At 39.3% G+C, this 25,889-nt stretch overlaps 1 protein-coding gene across 6 annotated transcripts in view; it reads right to left on the minus strand.

Moving 5' to 3' along the window:
* Positions 1-18,968: 18,968 nt before the first annotated feature.
* The window catches only part of QKI (QKI, KH domain containing RNA binding), a 143,354-nt gene continuing 136,433 nt past the window's right edge, over positions 18,969-25,889 (minus strand). For all 6 annotated transcript variants that reach the window (XR_010933569.1, XM_067701573.1, XM_067701575.1 and 3 more), the window contains exon 8: positions 18,969-24,957. Coding sequence is in view for 5 of the 6 variants with exons in the window: in XM_067701573.1 (XP_067557674.1) it covers positions 24,941-24,957 (17 nt within the window). In the remaining variant the exon portion in view is untranslated. The remainder of the gene's footprint in view (positions 24,958-25,889) is intronic.

Genomic DNA, 25,889 nt, shown 5'->3' on the forward strand with positions numbered 1-25,889 from the left:
TGCTGTTTCCACAGTAGATTTTGGATCATTGTGTTTCTGTTTTCATTTGTGTCCAGGTATTATTTGATATCCTCTTCGAGTTCTTCAGTGATCTATTGATTGTTTAGTAGCACATTGTTTAGCCTCCACATGTTTGTGTTTTTTGCAGGTTTTTTTGGTAGTTGATAACTAGTCTTGTAGTGTTGTGATCAGGAAAGATGTTTGATATGATTTCAGTTTTCCTAAATTTACTGAGGCTTGTTTTGTGGCCTAGCATGTGATCCTGGAGAATGTTCTATGTGAACTTGAATGTGTATTCTGCTGCTCTTGGGTGGAGTGTTTTATATATGTATTTATATTATATATATTTATATATTATATTTATATAAATATAACAAAAAATGATAAATATAATAAATATAAACATAATATAAATATATATTTATATTATATAATATTATTATTGCTCCTCTCCTTCTTGGGATCAGATAGCAGCTGCCCAGACCTGCTGGGCCAGGGACTGACACAGGCTCCACCTTCTCATTCAGGCTGCATGTGGAGAGGATTAGGTCACTGCTGAACCATGGTACCTCCTGCCTCAAACCCCAGCAAACCGGGGGAGGCTGACCCCAGACTCACGCAGTGCCTCCAGCAGCCGTGCAGACACAGCATCCTTGGCCACCTCATGCCCATCCTGCCCATTGGAGGCCAGCACAACCCAGATGAGGCCACTGAAGGGCACCAGGTGCTCAGGGATCGCCACCTGGTACCAGAATATATTATATATATATAATATATATATTTATATATATATATGTGTATATATGTTATACCTACATGTAATATATTTATGTATTAGATATAACGTGTATGTAATATATTTATATTATATATCTATATATTATATCTACTGAGTCCATCTGATCTGTCATTTAAGGCCAGTGTTTCCTTATTGATTTTTTCTTTTTTTTCTGTCTGGATGATCTGTCCATTGATGTAAGTAGGACATTAAAATCCCCTACTGTTATTGTGTTACTGTTAATTTTTTCCCTTTATGTCTGTTAATATTTGCTTTATGTATTTAGGTACTCCTATGTTGGGTGCATATATATTTACAATTGTTATATCTTCTTGGATTGATCCCTTTTTCACTATGTAATGCCATTTTTTGTCTCTTGTTACAGTCTTTATTTTAGTCTGTTTTGTCTGATATAAGTATTTTTGCCCTGGCTTTCTTTTGATTTCCATTTGCATGGCATACCTTTTTCCATGCTCTCACTTTCATTCTGTGTGTGTCTTAAATGAGTCTCTTGTAGTCAGCATATATATAGGTCTTGTTTTCGTATCCATTCAGCTACTCTGTCTTTTAGGTGGAGCATTTAGTCCATTTGCTTTAAAGTAATTATTGATATGTATGTTCTTATTGCCATTTTGTGAATTGTTTGGGGGTTATTTTGTAGGTCTTTTTATTCCCTTCTGTTGTTCTCTTCTTTTGGGATTTGATGACTATCTTTAGTGTTGTTTGGATTCCTTTTTATTTTGTGTATGTGTATCTTCTATAGATTTTTGGTTTGTCATTACTATGAGGTTTATATACAACAAACTATATATATGCTTGATAGCTTTAAGTTGTTGATTTCTTAATTTCAAATGCATTTTAACAACCAGCATTGGTACTCTTCTCCCCTCACAATTACTGTTTTTGATATCATGTATCCTTAACTGCTTATTTTGGATACAGATTATTTTACTACTTTTGTCTTAACCTTCCTATTAGCTTTGTTTGTGGATCATTTCCTATCCTTACTTGAATGTCTGTTTCTTTTTCGAGATTAGGGAAGTTTTCAGCCGTTATGTCTTTAATTATGTTCTCAGCGCATTTCTCTCTCTTCTCTTTCTGGGATCCCTATACTGTGAATATTAGTGCTCTTGATTTTGTCCCAGGGGGTCTCTTAAACTTTCCTGATTTCTTTTTCTTTCTGTTCAGCATCAGTGGTTTCTTCTACTCTGTCTTCCAGCTTGCTGATCCATTCCTCTGTATCATTTAGTCTACTGTTGATCCCTTCTAGTGTATTTTTCATTTCAGTTATTGTATTCTTCATCTCTGTTTGGTTGTCCTTTATATTTTTTAACTCTTTATTTAGAAAATTCTAACTTCTCACTCTGTGCATCCATTCTTTTCCTGAGTTCTTTGATCATCTTTATGGTCACTACCCTGGACTTTTTCTTGGGTAGATTGCCTCTCTCCACTTCACTTAGTTCTTCTTCTGGGGTTTTATCTTGTTCCTTTATTTAGAATATGTTCCACTGTCATCTCATTTTGCCTAACTTGCTGTTTTATGTATCTGGTAGGTTGGTTATGTTTCCCAAACTTGAAGAAGTGGCCTTTCATAGGAGACATCCTATGTATACCAGCGGTGTGCTCCCCTCTCATCACCAGAGCTATTATGCTCTGGGGTTCCCCCGTGATGGCTGTGTGAGTCTTTCTGTTGCTGCAGACTGCCTACGTGGGCAGTCTTGTTGGCTTGATTGGCCTCTGGTCCGTTTGGTTGCCAAGTCCTGCCTAGTGTGGAGGCTGTTGGCTGCTGGTTGGGGGGACTAGATCATGAGGCAGCTGACTGCAGAACCCTGGGGGGCCCTGGAGCTAGTGCTGAGTTACTGGTGGGTAGAGTCAGGGTCCAAGAGACCCCTGAGCTGTTTCCTGCCCACTGGTGGGTAAAGAGAGGTCCTTAGATCTGGGTTTAGGACCCAGGGATCCAGAGCAGGTGTCAGAGCACCCAGGGATTCTGAGCCTGGTACCTGCCCACTGGTGCGTGAAACTGGGTCCTGGGTTCTCTGGCTGGAGGGCCATGGGTATCTTGGGTCTAGTGCCTGCATGGTGTGTGTGGCGAAGTCCTGGGTCCTCTGGCGGGTAGGGCTATGCCCAGAGGTAGCTGTGGGCTCAGGGGGTCTTAAGGCAACCTGTCCGCTGGTGGGTGGGGCTGTGTCCATGCCCAGTTAGTTGCTTGGCATGAGGAGTCCCAGCACTGGTGCCTGCAGGCTTTTGGGCAAGGGTAGCCTTGGGTCCTGGGACTAATAAGCTAGAGGGAAGATTCCAAAATGGCACTTGCCACCACGACTGTCCACGTGGTGGAAGGAGCTCCAAGAAATGGTTGCTTCCATTGTCTAAGTCCCCAGGGTGAGCTGAAGTTGCCTCCTGCCTCTCCAAGAAACTCTTCAGGATCAGCAGGTATGTCTAACCCAAGCTCCTATCAGATTACTGCATCTGCCCTGGGTTTCAGAGCATGTGAGATTTTGTGTGAGCCCTTTAAGTGAGGAGTCTCTTATTTCCACTAGCCCTCTGAGACTCCCAAAAGTAAGCCCCACTGGCCTGGGGGATATGGGATTTGACTGTATTGTGACCCCACCCCTCCTACTCATCTCACCATGGTTCCCTCTTTATATCTTTAGTTGTAGAAGAGTTTTTTCTGGTAGGTTCCAGTCTTTTTCATCAATGGTGATTCTGCAGACATTTGTGATTTTGGTGCGCTAGTGAGAGGAGGTGGGCTCAGGGGCTTTCTACCTTAGCATCTTGCACCTGCCCTGAATGATCCAATATTTTAACTCCATTTACCCCTTTCTAATGTATATACTATTGATAGACATTTAATTTTATATTGTTTTTGATAAACCTCAAAATATTATTTTATACAAAGTTTAGACTTATGCACATATTTATGACTTGTGATCTTTACTTCTATTTGCATGTCAGATATTTCATCAAGGATCACTTTTCTTCTGCCTAAAATACATCTTTTAGAATTCCCTTTAGCATAGGTCTGCTGGCAAACTCTTACTTTCGGTTAATCTGAAAATATATTTTGCACTTATTCTTGAAATATTTTCACTAAGTATGAAATTTAGAAAGTCTAGATATGGATTTCTTTTTATTCATTAATCTTATTGAATTTATGATTTGGTGTTTTTCATTAGATCTGGAAACTTCTCATAGTTTCTTCACTTATTGGCCTTGCCTAGTGATCTCCCTTTCCTTCTAGAACCCTGAGTACATGTATATTGGAAATCACTCTGTCTTTCATATTTTTCAGTATCTCATTCACATTGTCTGTGCTACATCTGGTTATTTTCTTAATTTTCTTTTCAAATGTATCTAATCTCCTTTCAAACCTAAGCATTAGGATTTCACTTTCAATTATTATATTTTTCACTTACAGGCATTCTATTTGTCTCTTATATGTCCTTGGTTGTTCTAATAAGTTTCTTATTTTTCACACATATTTCCAACTTTGTCTTTTATTTTCTTCAATGTATTAGACATAGAAATTTTGTAGTCTGTTCTTGGTACCTCTCATACCTTTAAGTCTTTGTGACTCTATTTCTGCTGCATCTGTATCTGTATTTATATCCTTACACACATATATGAGTTTTCACTGCTGGTGCCTTATTTCCTTGTTTGCTTATTCATTCATTTTTCTTGGAATTGTATTTGTTGGAAAAGTCTGAGGCCTGCGGTGAAGGAATATTTTTCCAGAGAAGATTTATGCTTTGTTTCTGGAAGGTTTAAACCAGATCTTTGGCTTGAGATGGTTTTTAGTCCATCAAGGAGGCTTGAATTCAGGCTGCAAGTTGGTGTGAAGACACCTTGTGGTTAAACTTCTCAGGGACAGCCTGCTTTTCTCTTCCTCCACCAGGCAGACTCAGAGCTGTAAGTGGGCACTTCTCCGTATGGTCCTTTGTATGTCTGTGTGGGCAAGTCCTTTCTAATATACCCTTGTACTAAGGAGTCCCAGCTGTTTGGGGTGCAGGCTCCTACTGGACTCCCCACCTTGGGCTGGCACCAAGTCTTGCATACTGTACTGCATACCTCACAAAATAATGAAATTGAGACACAGGTTTCCTGGCCTAGCAAATATACCCTTAGCAAGAGCCAGTCTCCATGCTCCAGTTACTTCTCTAGGTTCATGCCATCATCTAAACTTTGACTAGAGGATTCCTGACTTTCTTGCTACTTTGTCGGCTTAAAAGTTTTTGATAATATATTTTATACAATGTTTTGCTGTTTTCAGTGGGAGCACATATTTGAATACTCAGTCTGATGTATTACCAGACACAGAAATCTATCATTCAGTTTAGAACAGTCATTCACTGGTTATCCTTCAAGTGTTAGAACCGATTCTAGGTGCTAGATGCGTAACACAAGGTTCCCATCTCAAGGTTATCATGAGCTGGTGATAGACACAGAGGAGTGTGAGAAGGTACTACAGACATTTCCAGAGTGCTTTACGGGAGTTCTCAGATACTTGGAAGGGTTGACTAACCATTTGGCAGTTCAGCAGAGACTTTCTGACTTCAGTGTTGAAAAACAAGGATCAGTTAGCCAGCAAAATTAGGAAGCAAATAATGGTGTTCAGAGGAAATAGCAAGTGGCATGGTTAAAGCTTGGAGAGGTGAAAGAGCACATCTGTTGGAATAACAATCATTCAAATAGGACTGGCATTCAGAGCGTGAGGGGCAGAGAGGATGGGGAGAGATGCTGCTGGGGAGCTGAGCATGAAGGGTGTGCAAGTGTTGCCAGGATTCTTGAGTAAGATCATCAGCTGTGTGTTTGGTTGACTTGAAGCCCCCCAAGAGCGTGTTTCAGGAACAGGTTGACTTGAGCCCCCCAAGAGCATGTTTAAAGAACAGGTTGATTTGAAGCCCCCCCAAGAGCATGTTTTGGGAACAGGTTGACTTGAAGCCTCCCAAGAGCGTGTTTCAGAAACACGTTGACTTGAAGCCCCCCAAGAGCGTGTTTCGGGAACACGTTGACTTGAAGTCCCCCAGGAGCGTGTTTTGGAAACACGTTGACTTGAAGCCCCCCAAGAGCGTGTTTCAGGAACAGGTTGACTTGAGCCCCCAAAGAGCGTGTTTAAAGAACAGGTTGACTTGAAGCCCCCCAAGAGCGTGGTTCGGGAACAGGTTGACTTGAAGCCCCTCAAGAACGTGTTTCGGGAACAACAATAGGCATGGTTCGTCCCACTAGCGGGCTTTTGCTTTGCAGAGGAAGGCAGGCGTGTGAGGTGGTTTGGAGGCGACTGTTTTACAAAGGTGGGTTTTTGGGGAAGGGGTGCTGGATTCTGGTGACTGGAGAGGCTGGAATAGACAGAGGCATAGAGTGGGGGTGAAGGGGACTAAAGCAGATGCTAAAGGGATATGAATGTTGTGTGAAAGTGACAAATATCTCAAAGGAGATGTCTGCAGGAATCACTGCTTTGAGCATAACACAACCTCAGTAACAATAGCTTGTCCACAAGGTTAAATTGTAATTGGCATGTCAGGGGCTTGCAGAAAGGAGGATAATACAAAACACAGAATCTGTCTGGGCTCTAGACTCCGAAAAAAATGAGGGATGGGAGTGGGAAAGCCCAGGCATGTTCTCTAGTTTGGAAGGGCGTCTGAGCCGGGTGGAGGATTAGCTAGAGACAGTAAGTCAGAAGCAGAGGTGCTGTCCAAGGGTGATGGGGTGACTGCAGTGGTCCAGCATCAACATGGCGGCCGCGCCTGGACAGGAAGATGATGGAGAATGAAACTAACAGGGTGGTCACCAGAAGCGGGAGGTCCTGAGAGAAAGGAGTCAAGGCTGACTTCCAGGTTCATGGGCAACAAGTGGATGGTGAGATAGAAATCTCTGAAAGGGAAGATGGTGGGTTCCATGTTGGATTTGTTGGGTCTCAAGCATCCTTTTCCATAGCTTTGCAGGTACCTCCACCACAAGGGGGGAGAATATATTGAATTTGATTCTAAATAGTGGGGAAGAACTTAAAATGGAAATAGCCTTTGGTAAAATGCCGTATGACTGTAAACAGTGTCCACAATTTAAGTTCATGCCCACTAAGTTCAGTTCATTCCCATCCCAGAGGTTTCTTACGTGACCAGATGGAGGAAGCTGTCATGTAACATGCAGTGCTTTTAAATCTACATGGCATGTAGATGAAACTTCCTTAAGATTCTGAGTGAAAAATGAGGTTCCCAGCATGATTACATTGCTGACCGTCTATATTTTTCCCAGCTTTATTACCAACTCAATTTCCTTATTCTAGTCAGTTGACCAATGGCATCATTCTCATACCTGTGTTATTTTAAAAACGGGGCTTCCAACCTCAAAAATCCATTTACTTGAACAACTGCTACTGTGGTTCCATGTTTGTACAAAGCTTTCTCCTCTACTCCACAACTCAGCTCCCATCCTGACTTTCTTTTGCAGTCTGGAGCTTGGAAAGCTGCTCTAATGCCAATTACAAGGCTCTTGCTTTCTGACAAGCATTCTGATCTGCTCCAAGAAAACAAAATTTCTAGCATGTGCTTTACTGTGGAAGTGTGGTAGATAAAACCCAAGAATGTAAGAGTTTACAAGTTTAGAAAACAACAGCAACACTGACACTGGTGATCTCGCCACCTCCTTTCCCCGCCATTTTTCGCCAGCTGCCCGATTAGGAGAGTGCTTTGACCATTCTCATCATCAGTTCTCACGGGATTCTCCTCTGACCACCTGAGGGGCCCAGTCCCAGTTCTAGTCTCACCTCCCCCTCACTCTGGCTTTTTCTCTCTGAGTTCTTTAAGAGCAGATCTATGTCACATTCCACTGAGTGATTTTATTATTACTGCATTTTCTATCATGCCTTTCAGAGGGGCTAGGTTTCTGGCAAAGCAAAGCTGTCCTCACACAGGCAGCGTAAGAGCCTAAGATATTCAAGAGTGTAATCGTGCTCGATGTCTGATCACCCCTCGGAACCAAGTCGATGGCTCTTTCAAAGGCTGCAGCCGGCTTCTACTGTCTGCATTCTGGCCTGGTCCCCGTGGAAATAGTGAAGCAAAATCTGTACTACAGGAAGCATGTCAGGAAACAGCAGGCACGTAGGTAGTGCACAGATGGGGTTGCTTATTCTACACCTTCCCTTGACAACAAAGGGCAGTGGGCCTGGCAGACCTCGCTCCAGTCACCCACGTTGTTCGCAGGAGAGGGTTCTCTCTGCACTGCTCACTCGTCTGACAATGACAGCAAAGCCAATCACTTCCTGGGAAAGTCACAGATGTGTCTTGGAGGAACTGGTAAAGTGACAGTGGGGCTTCCTTTGCAGGAACACGGACAAAATGATGACCAGCAGAGCCTCCTTCGTCTTCATTTGCTTGTTAGTTCTTTGGTTGTATTTCTTCAACATTAGGGTTTAAAAGAATAACGTTTCTGCAAGTTCTGTGGTCCATGAAAAAGGGCATTAGGGTGTCTGGTCACCGTAGGCCATGCCCCTGGTGCCTTGACATCAGTGAGCAGAGGACAGGGGTTTCTGGGCAGGTTTCTCAGCGAAGGGTTGGAGGCTGTTGGCACTAGGCTGGCATCTGTGTGCCTCCTCTTGGTCACCAACCGAATCGTTTACACGCATGTGTCTCATCTGAATGTTCATACGATAGAAAAACAGCGGGGAATATACGTCCTAATCTAATTGTTGGGGGTATGTGCAGGTATTGTTGATCTTTGAAATTTTCAAGTCACATAAACTGAAGTTTAATGTACAAAGTAGAATTTATTCTAAGGATATATAGGGTTTAAGTAGCATTGCTTAAGAGAGACACATCCAGCAATCACAATCGTATGTGCCTGTTATAGTTGGGGGAGGAGTCTAGCTTGATTTTATTTGAAAACTTTGGTTTGTTATAAAATGCGTCAATTATTTTAATCATGTAGAAAATGTGCAAAAGATGTTGCTTAACACTTCCAAGAGCGCCTGGGTGCCCGACTTTAAGTGCATGCATTTCTTAGGAAGGCGTGTTATGTCCTTTCAGGACTTTAATAAGGTAGGAAATGCCCCCTGACCATTGACTCCAAATAGTTTAAAGGTATGTTTATTTATATTTAAATAAATGCAGCACCAGGAAAAACACAAGACAATAATGGCAAACACTCGCTGAAAATATACCAGTCCCAGTCTAATGTGCTAAGAAGCTTACATTCATTATTAGCTCATTTAATCCTCTGAAGGGCCCTAGGAGGTGGGCACTGTCTGCCCATTTTGTAGATGAGAAATCTGAGATTTGAGGTTTAAATAACCTGTTCAGAATCACCAGATGTAAAAAGTCGCCATAAACCCAGATAACCTATGTTACGCTGACAAATGGAGATACTGTGTTGTGGGAAAGATATTAATATAAAACCTTAGAGATGAAGGATTCTAACTGGAAATTCTGAGTGATGGACAAGTACTTTTAACTCTTTAAAAAAAAACAGATGTGATTTTTTTGGGGAGAGTAAGAGCTCAACCCTGTTCTGCTGGATGGCAGAAGGGGCTGCTACTGGGCCACAGAAGAAAACCCTGCTTCATATCTCTACCTGGCTGTGGTTCGTATCACTATCTGGCGTTACTGTGTCTATGTACAAAACTGGGGAGAACACTGGGGTGATACCTCAGGTCTGCAAGGCAGTGGTTTCCAAGGTCTGTTCCCAGATGCTCTTGGGGCAGGTCTGTGACACACACAGGATATTGGTGCCGTCATCATAGATGGCAAACTATTACTCAACCTAAAATCTGTTTATGGCAATAATGACAAGGGCAACAAATGCCTCATTCCTTGAAATGGGGGGGGGGCGGCGGAAAGTCACGTTACTGCTAATATTTGGGAAAATACAAATTGCTAAAAAGCACACCACCATATAGGACAGAATCCCAGGCGAAGAAACCTGTGAATCGAGAACTCGAAGAGACTCGGGCACTTTTCGCTCTCCTCGGTCCAAAGGAGAAATCAAACGTCATGTGGAGAAATAGGTTTGCAAATTGTTACACACCTCCCAAAAGGAAGCATGAGAATGAGCTCTTCTCCAAAATCCTAGTTGCTCTTGCCCAGGGTTTGCTGAGTGCCCGATGGTGCGGCCACGCGGGCCGGACAGCAGAGCCGCCCTGAGCATCCTCCCTGCTGCTTCTCATTGGACGCCCCGTGCTGGCCGGTGCATTTCAAGCTAGGCTGTGTGCTCCTTGATTACTGAAAAGTGGTTAAAATTCGGTAATTTCCATTCCCTGAGTCCTAATCTAAGTCTGTACTTTCCAAGGATTTATTAATGAAAGTAAGTCAAGACCAATTGATTTCTGTTGTGAACACGTTGCGGAACTCCCTTTAGAAGCCCAAACACTCACACTTTAAGGCAACAGTTGTCAGACACGTGTTTGGCGAGTGCTTTTTAGTCTTCTGTGTATCATTTCAAATATTAGCAGTAGGTGATTTTTTTAAGCTTTTGTTATAGAGAATGAGGCCTTTGTACTCACTGGTAATTATTGGTAAAAATGACTTTTAGGTTAAATAAACAAGAGTTTATAGACTAGGGCTCAATTTAGATGAGGTATACTATTTTAATAGTAGATATTTCAGTTCTGCTTAAATGGCCAACTGTACAGTTTGGAAAAACCCACATCAGATGTAAGAGCTTTATAAGTGCACAGGCCCTACCAGCAGACAGCTTTCTGATGAAAACATTAGTGTGAATATCTCCTTAAGAAATAAACTGCTACAGCCTACTGAACATTAGAAGTAAGCGACCAATCATTTATGAATAGAACTTACGTACTGGATCCCAGGAGGACCAAAAGTCATGTCTTGTAGATAATACCTTATGTTTTGGTAGGAAGAGTAAACAGATTATAACAATTTTTGGTAATAGAAAGTCAAGATAAATTTCAAATTGTGAAACGTGACACCTGCCATGTTCTAAATAGGAGATAATAGGTAAGTGAACAACCCTAGTTTTCTGTTTGTTGTATTTAACTCTGAACTTGTTTCACCTTGGAGCTATCACATTTAATATCACGTTGTGACTTTCCCCAGAGTGACAGGTTCTGCTTTACCCCACCCCTGGTATAAAGGGAATGGATTTTAAGTCCATCCAAAATATTATCCGCTCAGCTAGTAACTCCTGAACCGGGGTCTCTGGTTCATGCTATTAGTAGCTTCATCCGTTGCTCCCCGTCACCTATTCCATTATTTTCTAAATGTACCACAACTGGAAAAACTTTGGGAAGCCCTGTTCTGGGGAGCCAACCTGACCCCCAGGGTTCTGGAGCAAAAGCCAGGCCTCCTGACATACCACTTTCTCCTTCTCCCTCACCTTTGTGGAGAGAGGTGGGTATGGTATCTAGGTTGGGCCATAAAGTGACAGAAAAGTTTGGAATAGTTTGGTAGAAAGCATAAAGTTGGGTGCACTCTGGGATAAGCGAGAGGTAGGGATGGGGGGGAAGACGCTAGTTCAGGATTCCAAAGCCGAGGGGATGGGGGTTCTGAGGCACGGGACCACTCATTCAGATGCCACTAGCAAAGGTCCTCGCATGCCAAGCACGCTGGGGAAACGGGAGAGAGCGAGTGGCTGGAATTGCCCAGATACATGACTCCTTCCCCCTTCACGCCTCAGCACTGAGACACACGCTGTAGGTCGCCTGTCACAATGCAATTCCATCAGACACACATCTAGAAAACGTGACTCTCTTGGTTCTCAGTTTTGTTTTTAGCAAATGCCACCTGAAGCGGTAAATAGGCTGCAGAGTGGGGTTCACTTACAGTATAGATCTTTGTGTCAGTGAAGCCCCGTGAGAAAATTGTGCCTTATAAATTTGAGTTGCTCTGCTCTGAAAGTGCCACTTCTCAGCGTATTGCAGAGGTTTGAACCAACCACTCCCAGGTCTGTCGCCCATGTGTATGAATTTAGGAATACCGTTTCTGGGTCTCTCTCTGGGCATCTGCTTCCTCATCTGTAAGCAGTAGGGTGTGAGTCTGCACGATCACAAAGTTACTGTTACTTCTAAGGGGTTCGACGATTTTTTTGTTCTCTAATTCTTATTTCTGATGCTTATAAAAAGAGGCTAGGCCACCTCTGAGATATGGACGCTTGGATAAACTGCTTTCTGGATGCTGCCCATCCCTCAGTGACTTAAGTGTGTGCTTAAAGTGATGATCAAAGATAGTCCTGAACATTGGAATATGCATGAGTGGCACAGTCTGCTTTGTAGATGGAAGAGACAGGGCAGGATGGTCCCGGCACTGGCACCATCAAACGCACACACAGGCTCAGGTTGTTCTAGAACCCAGTGATCGCCCACCTCCTTCTTCCTGCTTCAAGGCCTTCACTGTGGGTCCAGCCAGCTGGTCCACTGGTTTCCACACCAATTTCAAGGCCTAAGCCTACCCCTTGAATTTACAGTTCTCTGGGCACAGCTTTGGAAAGGTGGGGGGGCATATGGTGGCATTTATTCACTCAGCAGATATTTATTAGCACTTAGGTTCCAATCACAGTTAAATGCAAAGAGAGATGAAACTGAAGGTACACCCTACTTGGGGCCCCATCCCTAAGGCCACACTAGATGTATTTTCACTCAGATCTGAGGCTGCTTTCACAGAACAGAGCTAGCAAAAGGACTCCCAATCTTAAAAAGGAAGAATCTTATTCTAGTAGTATATAGACTACTAAGATTAAATGCCATGCTGCCATTAGATAAAATTGCTCTTCTCAGACAAGGACCATAGTAAAAGGATTCAGGGAGACCTATTTAATTTTGATGCTATTATTAATGTATCCCACAGGAGTAAGAAAGATTTCTGAGCTCAGTAACACGGCTAGTAGGAAGAGGGCCATAAGCCTTCCTACCCTGGGGCGGGGGCGGGGGGGGGGCTACATCACACTAGGGCTTGGCTTTGAATGCAAAGGAGACCCCTAGTTCCCTAGGACATGGAGAGTTAGGAGCTGAGCTGCCGGGGGCCTGGGCCTGAGAAACGCCTTTCCCAACAGGGAACCAGAGAAGGAGGAGGACAAACGGGTTATTTCCCTGAAGACTGAACGGCCAAACCAAAGTCTTTATACAGGTATTTTTATACAGGTATTTTTGTTGAATAATAATTCAACAAGATGGGCTTTTAGGAAATGGGGTTACTTCAGATATGACTACATCAAGAAGCAAGACTTTCTCTTAAAATCTAACCATCTTTACCATAAACATATGCTTTGCTTCCCTCTTCACAAGAGAATCTTAAAATTTACTAGATGTTCTGCAAAGAATCGGGGCTTAGAATGCCGTAGTTCTGTAGACTGGATAATTAACATACTATTTTTATATTACGTGAATTTGTCTTCCCCAGCCCTAGGCTGTGAGCTGTTTTAAAGCAAGAGCTGTTTTTTCACTCTTGTCTCAGAGGACAGGAAGAGTATTCAGCACAATTTTCTCAGCACACAAATGTTTTCTTGTGTGCATAAAATGGCTTAGTAATTTTGGGAGTTTTTCTTTCACTTATATTTATAGTTTTAATAAATCTGCATGAATTCCAAATTGGATTTGTCTATTGAAACAATGTAACTTGACCAGTTCAGTCTTGAAATTCATATATATACATATATATGTGTGTGTGTGTATATATATATATATATAAATATATATATATATATTTACCTCCTTAATCATCATCCTCCTGTTAAATTCTGAATGCAAAATGATACAGCTACTTTGGAAGACAGTTTGGCAATTTATTACAAAGCTAAACATACTCTTACCGTATGACCCAGTAATTATGCTGTTTGGTATTTACCCAACGGAATTGAAAAATATGTCCACACAGAACCCTGCACACACATGTTGATAGCAGTTTTATTCATAATTGCCAAAACATGGAAGCAACCGAGATGTCCTTCAGTAACTTAATGAATAAACTGTGGTCCATTCAGACAATGGAATGTTATTCAGCGCTGAAAAGAAATGAGCTATCAAGTCATGAAAAGACCTGGAAGAACTAAATGCACGTCACTGAGTGAAGGAAGCCAGTCTGAAAAGGCTACGCACTGTATGATTCCAACTATATGGATAAGGGAAAACTATAGAGACAGTAAAACATCAGGGGTTGCCAGGGGGAGGGGTGAATAGATGGAGCACAGAAGACTTTTAAGGCAGTGAAACTACTCTGCGCGATACCTTAATGATTTATACATGCCCTGAAACATTTGTCCAAACAAGAGTAAACTGTAGTGTAAGCCATGGACTTTGGGTGATTAAGATGTGTCGTCGTAGGTTCACCGGTTGTAACGAATGCTTCCTGTGGTGCAAGATGTTGGTAGTGGGGTAGGCTGTGCACGTGAGGGGCAGGGGGGATTTGGGAAACCTCTGAACCGTCTGCACAATTTTGCTGTGAAGCTAAAGCCTGCTCTAAAAAACAAAACCTTTGCCAGAATCACCGGGGCATTAAATTAACAAAATAAAATACGTCTATTTGTGACATTTTCTGTGATGGAAGAAACCATGAAAAAATAACTATGATCAAGCAGCCTCAATAAAGATAGTTAATTATCTCTGTAAACACACATATTCCAAATTAACTTGGCGTATTATAATGTACATGTAGAATTGAAATCTTTATTTGGATAATGGACATGCAGTTTTTATATTCCTTTTGACAAAGCACACAAACTCCTGAGGAGCCGGTTACACGTTTCTAATTGGCTTTGCAGTACACCAGGTTTTTAGATATTTGGATGCTTTCGGCAAAATAAGTCCACAGTGCAACTGTGGAAAGCAAGCTTATATAGCTCTGAGAAACAAAAAGTAAATGCACAATATACACATTATACATTTGTCTCTTTTTAAAAAATATTTATTTTCTTATTAGTCATCCATTTTATACACATCAGTGTATACTCTATGGTTTTTAATTTGTGGCTTCATAAATATTTTAAAAATTTCTTAGAGCTGCTTTGTTTGAAGAGTGTAACTTAAGGGTGGTAGAAAAAATCGATAACTTTTGTTTCAAAAAGAGGCTGAAAATTACTTGTGCAATAAATGATGTCTTCTATTGAAACTTCCTATTTTTGTTGTCTACGCAGACCACATATTCGAGGCCTCTGAGTAACAAGAATACCAATAGCAAAATCTCCCATACTGGTCACCAAGGAGCATTTTTGAAAGGACATGGATCCCGAAGTGGGTGAGTTCCTCTTGGTTTGACTTTAAACCATTAGTCTGTCTTATTACATGGCTTTACCATATTTGGGCAACATAAGTTGGATACACAGCCATTTGGTTTTAATGCATTTCGATATACAGAGAAATGGTTATTTTTATTCATTGTATGTTACTGAGTTTAGTGAATCATGTACTGATTGTTGCCTCTGATTTAACACCATGCGTCCAATCCAGTTAAGGGCTCAAAAGTTGACTGTGGTGCTCATAATTCATCAATGAGTAACACCAAGTACAAGACAGACATGACTGATTCCTGATGGGATACTTCCTAGTGTCTTTTATCTGACAGTTACTTTTTAAAGCCATCGGTAGACGATTTGGTACTGCAACAACCCCTTTCTAACACGTAGCCCGACAGCTTACCCCACCCCGCTATTTCTGTATTTTAATTTCATTACAGCAATTCTACAAAGAGATCCTACTCTTAAGAAATGTTCATAGGGAGGGTAGGTGGTAATTCAGATGGAAAAGGAGAGGCAGAAGGGCCTATTGTGCATCAAAACGTGAGGCGTTCCCCACCACCTGCTGAAGACTGTCTGCCAGGTGGCTCATTTTGACACTACTACCAAATTCTCAGCTAGGAACCTGCTAGGATATAGATCTCACAGTGTGCGTTGTTCTCATCATCACCTTTGGGTCTAGTAGGATCACATATGAAAAAATACTTAAGAAATGGGAGTTGGTGTGGTAACCAACTCCATTTTTCAAGTTTGTATTATTTAGTTAAGTTTACATTTTTCTGTCCTATTTTTCCTTTCCATTAGCTCTGTCCAATGGGGTCTTGAAGAAAGTAGTACTTCTCTTTGAATTTAGAGGATACAGTGGTAAGGAAAGAATGAACTTCCCAATATTGCCCTTAATAATACTCTTTCTGGCCACAACTCGTTGCACATTTACTCACATGTGGAGTTCCGTACATAAAAATATTACATGTGTATTTCAATAATTAAAACAAGTTATACCTCCTGGCTATGACTTCTCATTAGTTTTAGTTCAGATACAATCTATACTTTGATTCAATAACTTTTTTTTGCTATAAATTCTCTAGGATGGAGTTTAAGGCTGGAGGTGGAGAATCTTTAGTAGAGGATAACAAGCAATTTAGAAAAATTTGGGGGCTTCCCTGGTGGCACAGTGGTTAAGAATCCACCTGCCAATGCAGGGGACACGGGTTCAAGCCCTGGTCTGGGAAGATCCCACATGCCGCGGAGCAACTGAGCCCGTGAGCCACAACTACTGAGCCTGCGCTCTAGAGTCCACGAGCCACAACTACTGAAGCCCATGCGCTCTAGAGCCCGTGCTCCGCAACAAGAGAAGCCACCGCAATGAGAAGCCTGCGCACCGCAACGAAGAGTAGCCCCTGCTGGCCGCAACTAGAGAAAGCCGGCGCGCAGCAACAAAGACCCAACACAGCCAAAAATAAATTAATTAATTAAACTTATAAAAAAAAGAAAAGTTTGGGTTAACACCTCTTTGAAGGAGTCAAGGTATTGACAAGGCTTTCTTGGTATTTATTAGTACAGGTAATTGACCGAGTTCACATCTGTGATGTCTTCCTTGAAGAGCACAAAATCTCTTTGTCAAATAGACTCATGTAGAATTCAGTGAAAATGCAATGCCCTTTGGAAGACATGGAAGTAAAACTTATATGGCATTTTTTTCTTTTGTGTCCCGCCACGCCAGGTTGCTTTTATTATAAGCTCCAAGAACAATGAGAGAGACTTAATTCATTTTAAAACCAACACGGATACTTAGTGATGACAGACTGACTGCTCTCAGATGTGATATCAAACTTTCCCAGTTTTCTTAATTTTTTCCTTTGACTTCAAAACCGATTTTCCTGCTAATAGCCCCACAGACTGATGCTTGAATAATAGTTTAAGGTGGGGCATTCGTACGTTTGATTTGTTGATCTAGTTTTCTTCCCTGGCATACCAGTTTAGATCTTAGCTTCTCAGATTCTTAGCTTTGGTGTTTTCATATGCTCCATCCACTAACTTTAAGTTTTCCATTTTCCCACCATCTAGAAATCTAGAATAAGTTTAACCTCTGAACAATTTTTCAGTGCTCTTTTACCTCAGTGAGAAAACAATGGGCAAAAGCATCATTAACATAAATAATTAAAATGTGTTCAAGATGGCTTCTCACCTGCACTATTAGTCTATTCTAATTTTATAGGCCAAATCACTTAAAACACTGTGACAAGGGGTTTTAAAATTCAGGTTTCAAGCTTAGGCAAGGTACCTTATTCATTCTTGACCTTGATAAAGTTTGAAGTTAAATGAGTGCTTATGGAATTTTTAGTATCAACTCAAATAGTTCCATAAGAAAATACTTGTGGATTAATTCGCAAATGTTTTCCTAATATTTTACTTTTAACCACTTCCCCCTAGTTTTTCTTAGTATTCGGTTAAGTAACCAGTGCATACATTAAGAAAGCAGAACCACAGGAGTTAAATTTTCATCCTAATTTTGAGATGCGCTCTCAAACTGGAACTGCTGTACAGCACATAAAAATAAGCACTCCCTCTGTACTTCACAAAATAGTACTTAACTGGAGAATCTAATTTTAATGTACATTTTCTGGAAAAACATGATCCCCAACTTACTATCACTAATATATATATATTTTTAGATGTGGGATATTTTTTAAATGTTCAATTAGCTTAACTGCTTTCTAACAAGACCACAAAGAGCTCCTACAAAGAAGGAGCAGATAATTATAAAAAAATGACATTTGGAAGGAAACCCAAATGTCATCCAATCCTTCCATACAACAGAAATTCCTCCCTAAATATTAAGAAATGTATGAATTATCAGACTAATTTTTATATAGAAATGATACTCATCTGATTTTTCAGAAGGAGAAACATTAAAACCTGTTTTACATTATACCCTTTGAGAAGCTAGTTTGGTGTCTGAAGAGTCAAAATCACCATTCTGAATCTGAAGAGGCAAGCACAGATGTCTACAGGAACCAGGGAGGGGACGAAAAAACGAAACCAAGTTAGAAGAATGGAAATCAACAATCCAGGTGTGATACTGGGGCAGTAAGGAGTAGTGGGGCAGTGTGTAACTGGGAGCTCTTGGTTTAAAAGGGATAGTGGAATTCATCGGTTTCAGCTGACGGCTACCTCAGGCACATGCAGGCTGGTTTTCTAGATAACTTGCTCTTTGAAGAAGTGTAGACTTTATGAATAGATTTTAAAAAGTCTACTGAGACTTTAAATGCTGGCAGGTAATTAAAGCAACAGCAATACTGTAGAGGCCAAACCAAACGCCATCTGTGGGCAGCTAGCTTGTACCCATGCTCTGGACCCAGCTTCTGTCGGCTTTTAGAAGCATGTGGGGAGAATACTGCTCAGGAAAACAAAGGTTCTAGTGCATGATCAGAAAGGAGGAAAAGAAACCTGGAGAATGGATTTATGACTAAGTAAGGACTGGGGAATTTCAGGTGCAAAGGAGCCCTAAAACTTAGATGTCAAGATAAAATCTTTGAGAAAAGGTTTCAAACCACTGGTATTTTTACCAATTCTTCTTTGTTCAAAAAATTGATGACACTACTCCTTTTCACATAGCCTACTGGATCAAAATTTGGTCAGCACTCCTTTCTTTTTTCTTACATCTAAAAACTATATGAGAATTGTACCTGAAGTTTCCTAATTAGAAACAAGTATTTGGGATGCACATCCAACTGAGAAACATTGTAGTGAGTCTGTTTACTGATTTCCTTTTCTAATCACTGGAAATCAGGGAAAATGTTATGATCAGCTTGTAGTGAAGTGAATTAGAGCTCCAGGATGTCACATTCTTCTGCTTTCTTTTAAACAGTGTTAAAAGCACCAATAGAAACTGAAAGTGAAATGTACATTCTTTATTCTGATGTTTATAAGTGTGGTGTGTGTGGGGGTTTTTTGGGGGGGGGTAGGCATAAGCAGCATTTTCAGCTGCAGCTGGCTTGAGAGGATGAAGCACATGCACTTTTTCCAGTTGGTTTATTGCACGTCATGTACAGTCTTAACGTGGTTCTCCATTCACATAGGATTTGGGAAGACCTATTTCAACTTTTCTATGTACAATTTCCACAAATAAAATTCTAAGTGTTTTATACACACCACTACAATATAAACCACAAAAGATATATTTGGTAATCAAAATTTCTCGATAATAGCATTTTTAAAAAAGGTATAAATTTTTTACCATGGGAGCTGTGCTTTTCCCCACAATGTGGTGTCTTTTGCCACGAAGGGACAGCAAAACTGTAAGCAATGAGAAATCCACGTTGTGTTGCTATCTGCTGCACCTACCAACTACTTCTCCTGAGAATTAATTCTTCCTCCTCCTCTCCCACCCCCTGCAATTAGTGCAGCAGAAACACAGAAAGGAGAGTACTACGCTTAGGTGAACCAGTTTGATTCAGCATTGAGTACCAGGTAGGCATATAATTTTGTTACATCTCTTCATAGCAAAGGCAGTTCAACTTAGATAATGTTATGTTAAAAAAAACCACAGATAAAATTACATGTGTGTACCAAATGAATATTTCTAAAAGTAAAATTGTCTATAATATGAATTATTTTTCCATTTTAAATAAAGGTATTAAGAAACTTGTGACAATGTTTAACAATTACCTTATGTACTTAGAAAGTTTGAGTCCAAAAAGTTTTCTGGGTGATTTCTGCTATTAAATAATGGATTGTAATTTAGCAATACATTTCTTTCTACTAAAAATGACTTGCTGGAAATGCTACAATTGCTAATTGTTATCAAGGAATGACAGACATCTTATTCCAAACACACAAACAAACCCCTCCCCCTCCCCCCAAACTGGAGAAGCCTTAGACTGCCATTTATAAAAGTGTTAGACTTAGCTGGTAAAAAAAAAAAGATTGATTTGGTAATGAGCAATTTAAACCTGTTGTCCGCTTTTGGTGTACTAGAAAATTTAGATCCTTCATATTTATCCAGTATTTTAGAAACTTAACCACCTCCTATCTTGTGTAAACATATGCACATCTTGGCTTTATGGACAGGGTGCTTCAACTGCCCTTTTAGGTGGACTCTGCCCTACAGAGTAGGTGTATGTGAATATCGACTTTCATACTACATTTTTCCTGACATTTTGCCTAAGAAAAAAATGCTTGACTACTAAGTACATTAATTTCACCAACTTCTCGACTGAAAGCTTAACTTTCAATTGCTTCGTCAAGTACTAGTAGCATAAAACAATAAACTGCCTCTGGCATTTTATCATTCTAACAACTCGGTGATTCCATTTTTTATACTATTACAGCCTGTATAAAAGTGGGTTTTGTAATGTTATTTCTGTCTTTTAAAAATGGACTTTTACAACATAAAAGGTGGCAATGTGACATAATTATACATAAAAGTAGTACTCTTAACTGAAAATGAGATGAGACTGCATTCACAGGCTTCAGAAAATGTGGAATAAACTGTATAGAAATTCTTCTTCAATTTCAGTGACATGGTGCCATGATGACTTGCATATTAGCAGCTTGAATGACATCTTCAGATTTTTACAGAATATATATTAGCTGTATGGCAATGTGAACTTTTACAGAGTAGCATAGTAAAGCTCTACCTAATAATAATGCATCCCCCCCCCCACTGGAGAAACAATATATTTGTTTGATCCAAAGAACCATCTCAACTATGATTAAATCAGATGCTCTCGCTATTCTATGTATTTCATGTATGTATATATACTATGGTAGTACTTTGATTGGTTAATAGCATATTGGTGTTATGTCTTCTGTAACATGTGACTCATTTTAGCCCCAAATTTTAGAACTTTAAAATAAATAAAATGTAATTTACAAAAATAAGCATTATTTACAAATGCAAAAATTCATCCTGAGAAATTTTATTATCCAGGAGAACTATTTCACAGAACAGGAAATACCAATATCTGTGAAATAAAAATGCACCTCAAGAGTTACACTAAAGAATTGATAAGTAGAGGTCAATTTACCTAGGTTGCAGCCAAGGAAAGCATGAAGATATTTAATAGATCTTCTTAAATTGACCTGCATGCAAAATCATGATATATATAACTTTTCAAATGCTATTTCTTCTCCCTTAAACTTCTTATATTAATGTATTCTGACTGTATTTTTAACAGGGTGAGACATAAAGCTGAGTGACGCTGTTTGACCTCCTGCTGAGGGTTCCACGAGGAGAGGCGGGTTTGTGGTTGTTGTGAACGGCTTACTCTGGACTGTCCTGAGACACAGAGCCACTCTACCTTTGGCTTTACCTGTGTTTAGCCCCTCTAACAGGAGCAGCTGGCTAAAACAGTTCAAAACGTCTTTATAAAGGAAAAATGTCCAATTAAAACACAAATCTGAATAAAGGTAAGACATCAGATTCCTTGCTTTATGTGACCATAAAATTATCTACTTATAGAAATTTCAAAAAATGGTTCAACAAAGAATCAAACTGGTTTCTTGGGTATATCATTATGACGAATCTCTTTACTCTTTATGCTGTGAGCAGACAGTGATTATTTTGGAGAAGGAAAAATAAGAAATTGTGGAATTAGTAATGCAGAGGTTGAAAGGCAAGTGGCAAGACTAGAAGAACGCCTCAAACCAACACTACTTTGTTCCCATCTCTATTGGCACCTACCTACCCCCCCACCCCGAAGTAAAAGCCCAGAATAACCAAAGCCATTTTAACAGTAGTGTGCGGAATTGTCAGCTGACAAACAACATAAAAACAAGTCACGTTATGACTATGTTATCTGTGGTCACGTTCTTCAGGGTTAGTCCAGGAATTCAAGACTTTACATTCCTTTGTCTTTATTTGTTTATTTTAATTAAACACGTAAAGGTTAATAAACAGACATAGTCCAGAGTTAGTAGGTTGGTATTATAACATTTATTAAAATAATGCTATGGGTTAATAGAAACAGCAAAGAACCAAAGAATTAAAATGCAAGCTATGTAAAATCCCAACTAAAACCCGAAAGTGTCTAATGTATTCATTCATTAGCTAACTAAAAGCCCAAGAAAGACAAGACACCCAATATAATAAAGTACTGCAAAACAATTGGCAATTTTCAGTTATCAAAATTGTGGATTTTGCATTTTTGTATCCTTTTCTCAATCAAGAAAAAAATTCTTTTTGAATGTTATATAACATACATATAAAACAAGATAGAAAAATACATTATAAACTTGTAACAATGGCTGTAAATACATTATCTTACATGTTTCTCATAGGCAATAGGTTGGTTATGATACATAGATAGCATGAAACTACTGAGATAATAAAGAATAGACAAAAATACATGTCAGCTGTACGGTAACATACAAGCGACACTCCCATCTACCCGCACTAAAAAATTACATAATACTGTCAGAAAAAAAAAGTCTTAAAAACTACATATTTTAATAAGAAATAAATTCAATAAAGAATGATAATACTGAGAACCAAGGCATTCAGAGATTTCAAAAGTCATGCTTTTTTTCAGTTGATCCAAAATTTTGTCAACTAAGTTTTCAAACGTTTGTTCAGAGCCAACATTACTCATAAATGTCACACGTTTATTTCAAACATTTACTTTCTTCCCCATAAAAGACCTTTGATAAACATCTAAAATGTCCAGGTATAATAACATAGTTGAGATGAAACTAGATCAAATACTGGTATCATTTTTAAACTATCACCTCAAGTGTTTGAGTGTCGCAAATTTATTCAACCAACCAAACAAAATAAAAATCAAAATGGCACAGCATATATTGTAAATAAATCAAAACAACTGTATGTGTAACAGAAAGACAAAGCAGTGGCATGTTAAACTAAAGCTAGCTGAATACAGAACAATGAATGTCTATTGCATAGTAAATAAACTGAAAACGGTTTCCAAGTGAGACAAGATGATGGAGGAGGTCACCACAAAGGTGCTTACTGAGCTTACTGCTGACCTTTGACTGTGAAGCTGTGAAGGTGTGTAAGAGGGAAGGAGCTGACGAGCTGGGGAGCCACCGCCACCTGATATCTGCCACGTCTGGTACTGAGCAGTTAATGATTACTTAAGAGTTTAGATGTCGGCTTTGTGCACAAATCGCTTCAACTACAAAACTGAACTTCGTAAGAAACTGGAAGTTTAAACTCACATGTAGTTGAGTATTATATGCACAATGATGCTAGTTTTTCACATTCTTTTAAAGTTAAAAAGGGGGCGTTGTTGGCTTAGGTTACTAAAACCAGCAGAGATGGACTACCCAGTGATCTGCTTTGGTAGAAACAAGTCCGATTAAATTTGGTTCATTTAAAAACCTTGTTTTCCAGAGTGAAAAGCAGAAAGATTCGTTTTTGTGAAAAAGGTTGCTAATATAATATTATTGCCTCCAATTAATAATACAAAATCCAATACCCCTCCCCCCCAACAAAATAGAGCTCTAATTTTGTCTGTAAAGTGGTGTTCAGATCACACATAATTTTTATTTCAGAATCCTTTGGACTAACATTAAATATCGCAATAACCAAAAGCACGCAATTATGATTTTAAAAGAATGCTTTAAACCTTACTTGCTAGGCATCAGAAAAGTTATCAAATTTTTTCACAGTATCAGATTTGGCAAATTTATATCAAGGTAACGTGGCAAAAATCATATAATTCAAACCATCAACTCATTTGTCTCCCCTCACATCTTCTTTCACATACTGGGCGACTGAGTAACATGCATTAACTTGTATTCTGAGGGAGGAGCTGATCTTACAGGACAGTTGACTAAATGACCATGAAGGAAAATAAGGCACTTTCTTTTCTTTAGACTGACTTATTCCAATACTTAAAAAATAAAAAAAAGACAAAAAGGCTCTTTTGGTCTTTTGTTTCTTGACAACCACCAGAAAAAATCATTTCATGAAATAAAGGGTTTCTTTGTTCTTTTTTTTTTTATAACACTTGAAAGTATAAAATGCTACATTTCCAAAAATATATATTTTTTTCTGCACCAGCACCCTTGTATAGTAAAAGTATCTACTTTTTGTTCATTTGTTTCAATGCACTACACTTTATCTACAATTTCATTACATGTATACAGCAAATAGGCAAGCATGGCTTTTACATCCTTAATGATTTTTTTCTATACAGGGAGGTTTAAAAAAAATATTTGAACAGTTTGCCCAGTAATGTGACACATAATGCATGTACCTTGTTCTTGTGTATTTTTTAAAGGAGGTGTAAAATAAAGGTTCAGTCATTTTAACTCAGATATTTATCTTTTTAAAAATAGTGTTGCAGTTTTGTTCTTTGCATTACTTTTCAAAATTCCTTAAGTTTTTCTCTCATGGCACACTTCTAATACTTCAAATTTTGGCAGGCAATATAAAAAAGGCTGCAACTTCTGCCCTTTGAGGGCACTGTAGTGACTAAAGAGCATATCAAATTTTGAATACTTTTTGAAATCACTTCACCAATGACATCCCTGACCAAAGGTTCATGCATGATGCATCATCACACAGTACATTCAGAGAGCTTTGACTCGCTATGAGAAGAAAAGATTCCTAGAAGTCTCTCACAGTAACTGCCTCTGTCACTGAGTAGTTAAGGGCCATCTGTCTCCCCTTCTGAAGTGAGGCCTTCTTACCGTTCGCTTAGGGTGGGACATTAAAAGATGATCAGTGCTGTGGGATGAATTGGGCCTTATTGCTTTACTACTATTCAGTGCAGGTTCTAGAACCACTTTCACCCAAACAGAAAAAAGAAAAAAAAAAAAAAAACCGAAAAAGAACAAAAGCTGAGTTGGAGGACAATTTCTTTGTCTTTTGTTTGGTTAGATGGTAAGACGAACGGACAAGTGCCTCAGCTCGCTGCACTGACGACAGGCAAGCAAAGGCGATTACCAGTTAACTGATCAGCAGGCAGGCATGGTCAGGTCATCATTGGGTGAAGAGTTCAGAGGTCAGAAGGTCATAGGTTAGTTGCCGGTGGCGGCTGGGTGGTTAGAAACAAAAAACAAAAAACAAAAAAAAAAAAAGAAAAGAAAAGATAGAGAAGAGATTAGTTTCAGCTAGTGACGGCTTAATGACAACATGAAAAACTAATCACAACTAATAAAAAAAAGCATGTTTAATTCTGACAAACTGATTGACACCATCTACAGAATACAATAAAAATCATGACAATTTCATATCATGATTTGAACAAATGAAGGAGAGCCCACTCCCACAAAAAAACAAAATAAAAAAAAACCAAAAACTGTTAACAGGAAAAAATAGAAATAAAATACAACTAACAACTAATAGTTAGTAGCAGTCAATGAAGAAAACTGGAAAACAACAACAATGAATAGGTTTGGTATACAGAATTCTGAAACAGTCAGTGCAGTTATCAGTATCTGACTGCTATTAAGCATTAGTATTCTCTCAGATGCAAGCATTAAAGCAACTATTAATGATGGATGTGATTATTAATAACTGATGATCAACAGAAATGAATCTAAAGAAATTTAAATTTTTATGAATAATTTGGTTCAACATAAACTCTGGGCCAAACAAGGTTTCTTTTGTTCAATAAATGTTTATTGCTTTTTCAATTATTCTATTTACAAACAACATGGAATTTCTTGGCCTCATGACACAATGCAATACTAAACTGTAGTCTAGCAGTGTAGGAAACATGGGAACCAGAAAAAGGCCAGGCCTTCTGCACTAGCCAACACTTTCCAGTTGAAAATACTATTTTACACATATAGAACACTTATAAAATGCACTTGCATGTAAACACTGTAAAATCCTGCCATTTAAAATTCTATACTCAAAAAGCTCTAAGTACATCAAAAAATAGAAGAAATTTCTAATTGATACCAATAAGGCATTTTAAAACTACAAACAGCTTTCTTTATTCAATTTCAAAGCTAATACTCT

This window comes from Pseudorca crassidens, chromosome 13 (genome assembly GCF_039906515.1).
Source record: "Pseudorca crassidens isolate mPseCra1 chromosome 13, mPseCra1.hap1, whole genome shotgun sequence".
NCBI lineage: Eukaryota > Metazoa > Chordata > Mammalia > Artiodactyla > Delphinidae > Pseudorca > Pseudorca crassidens.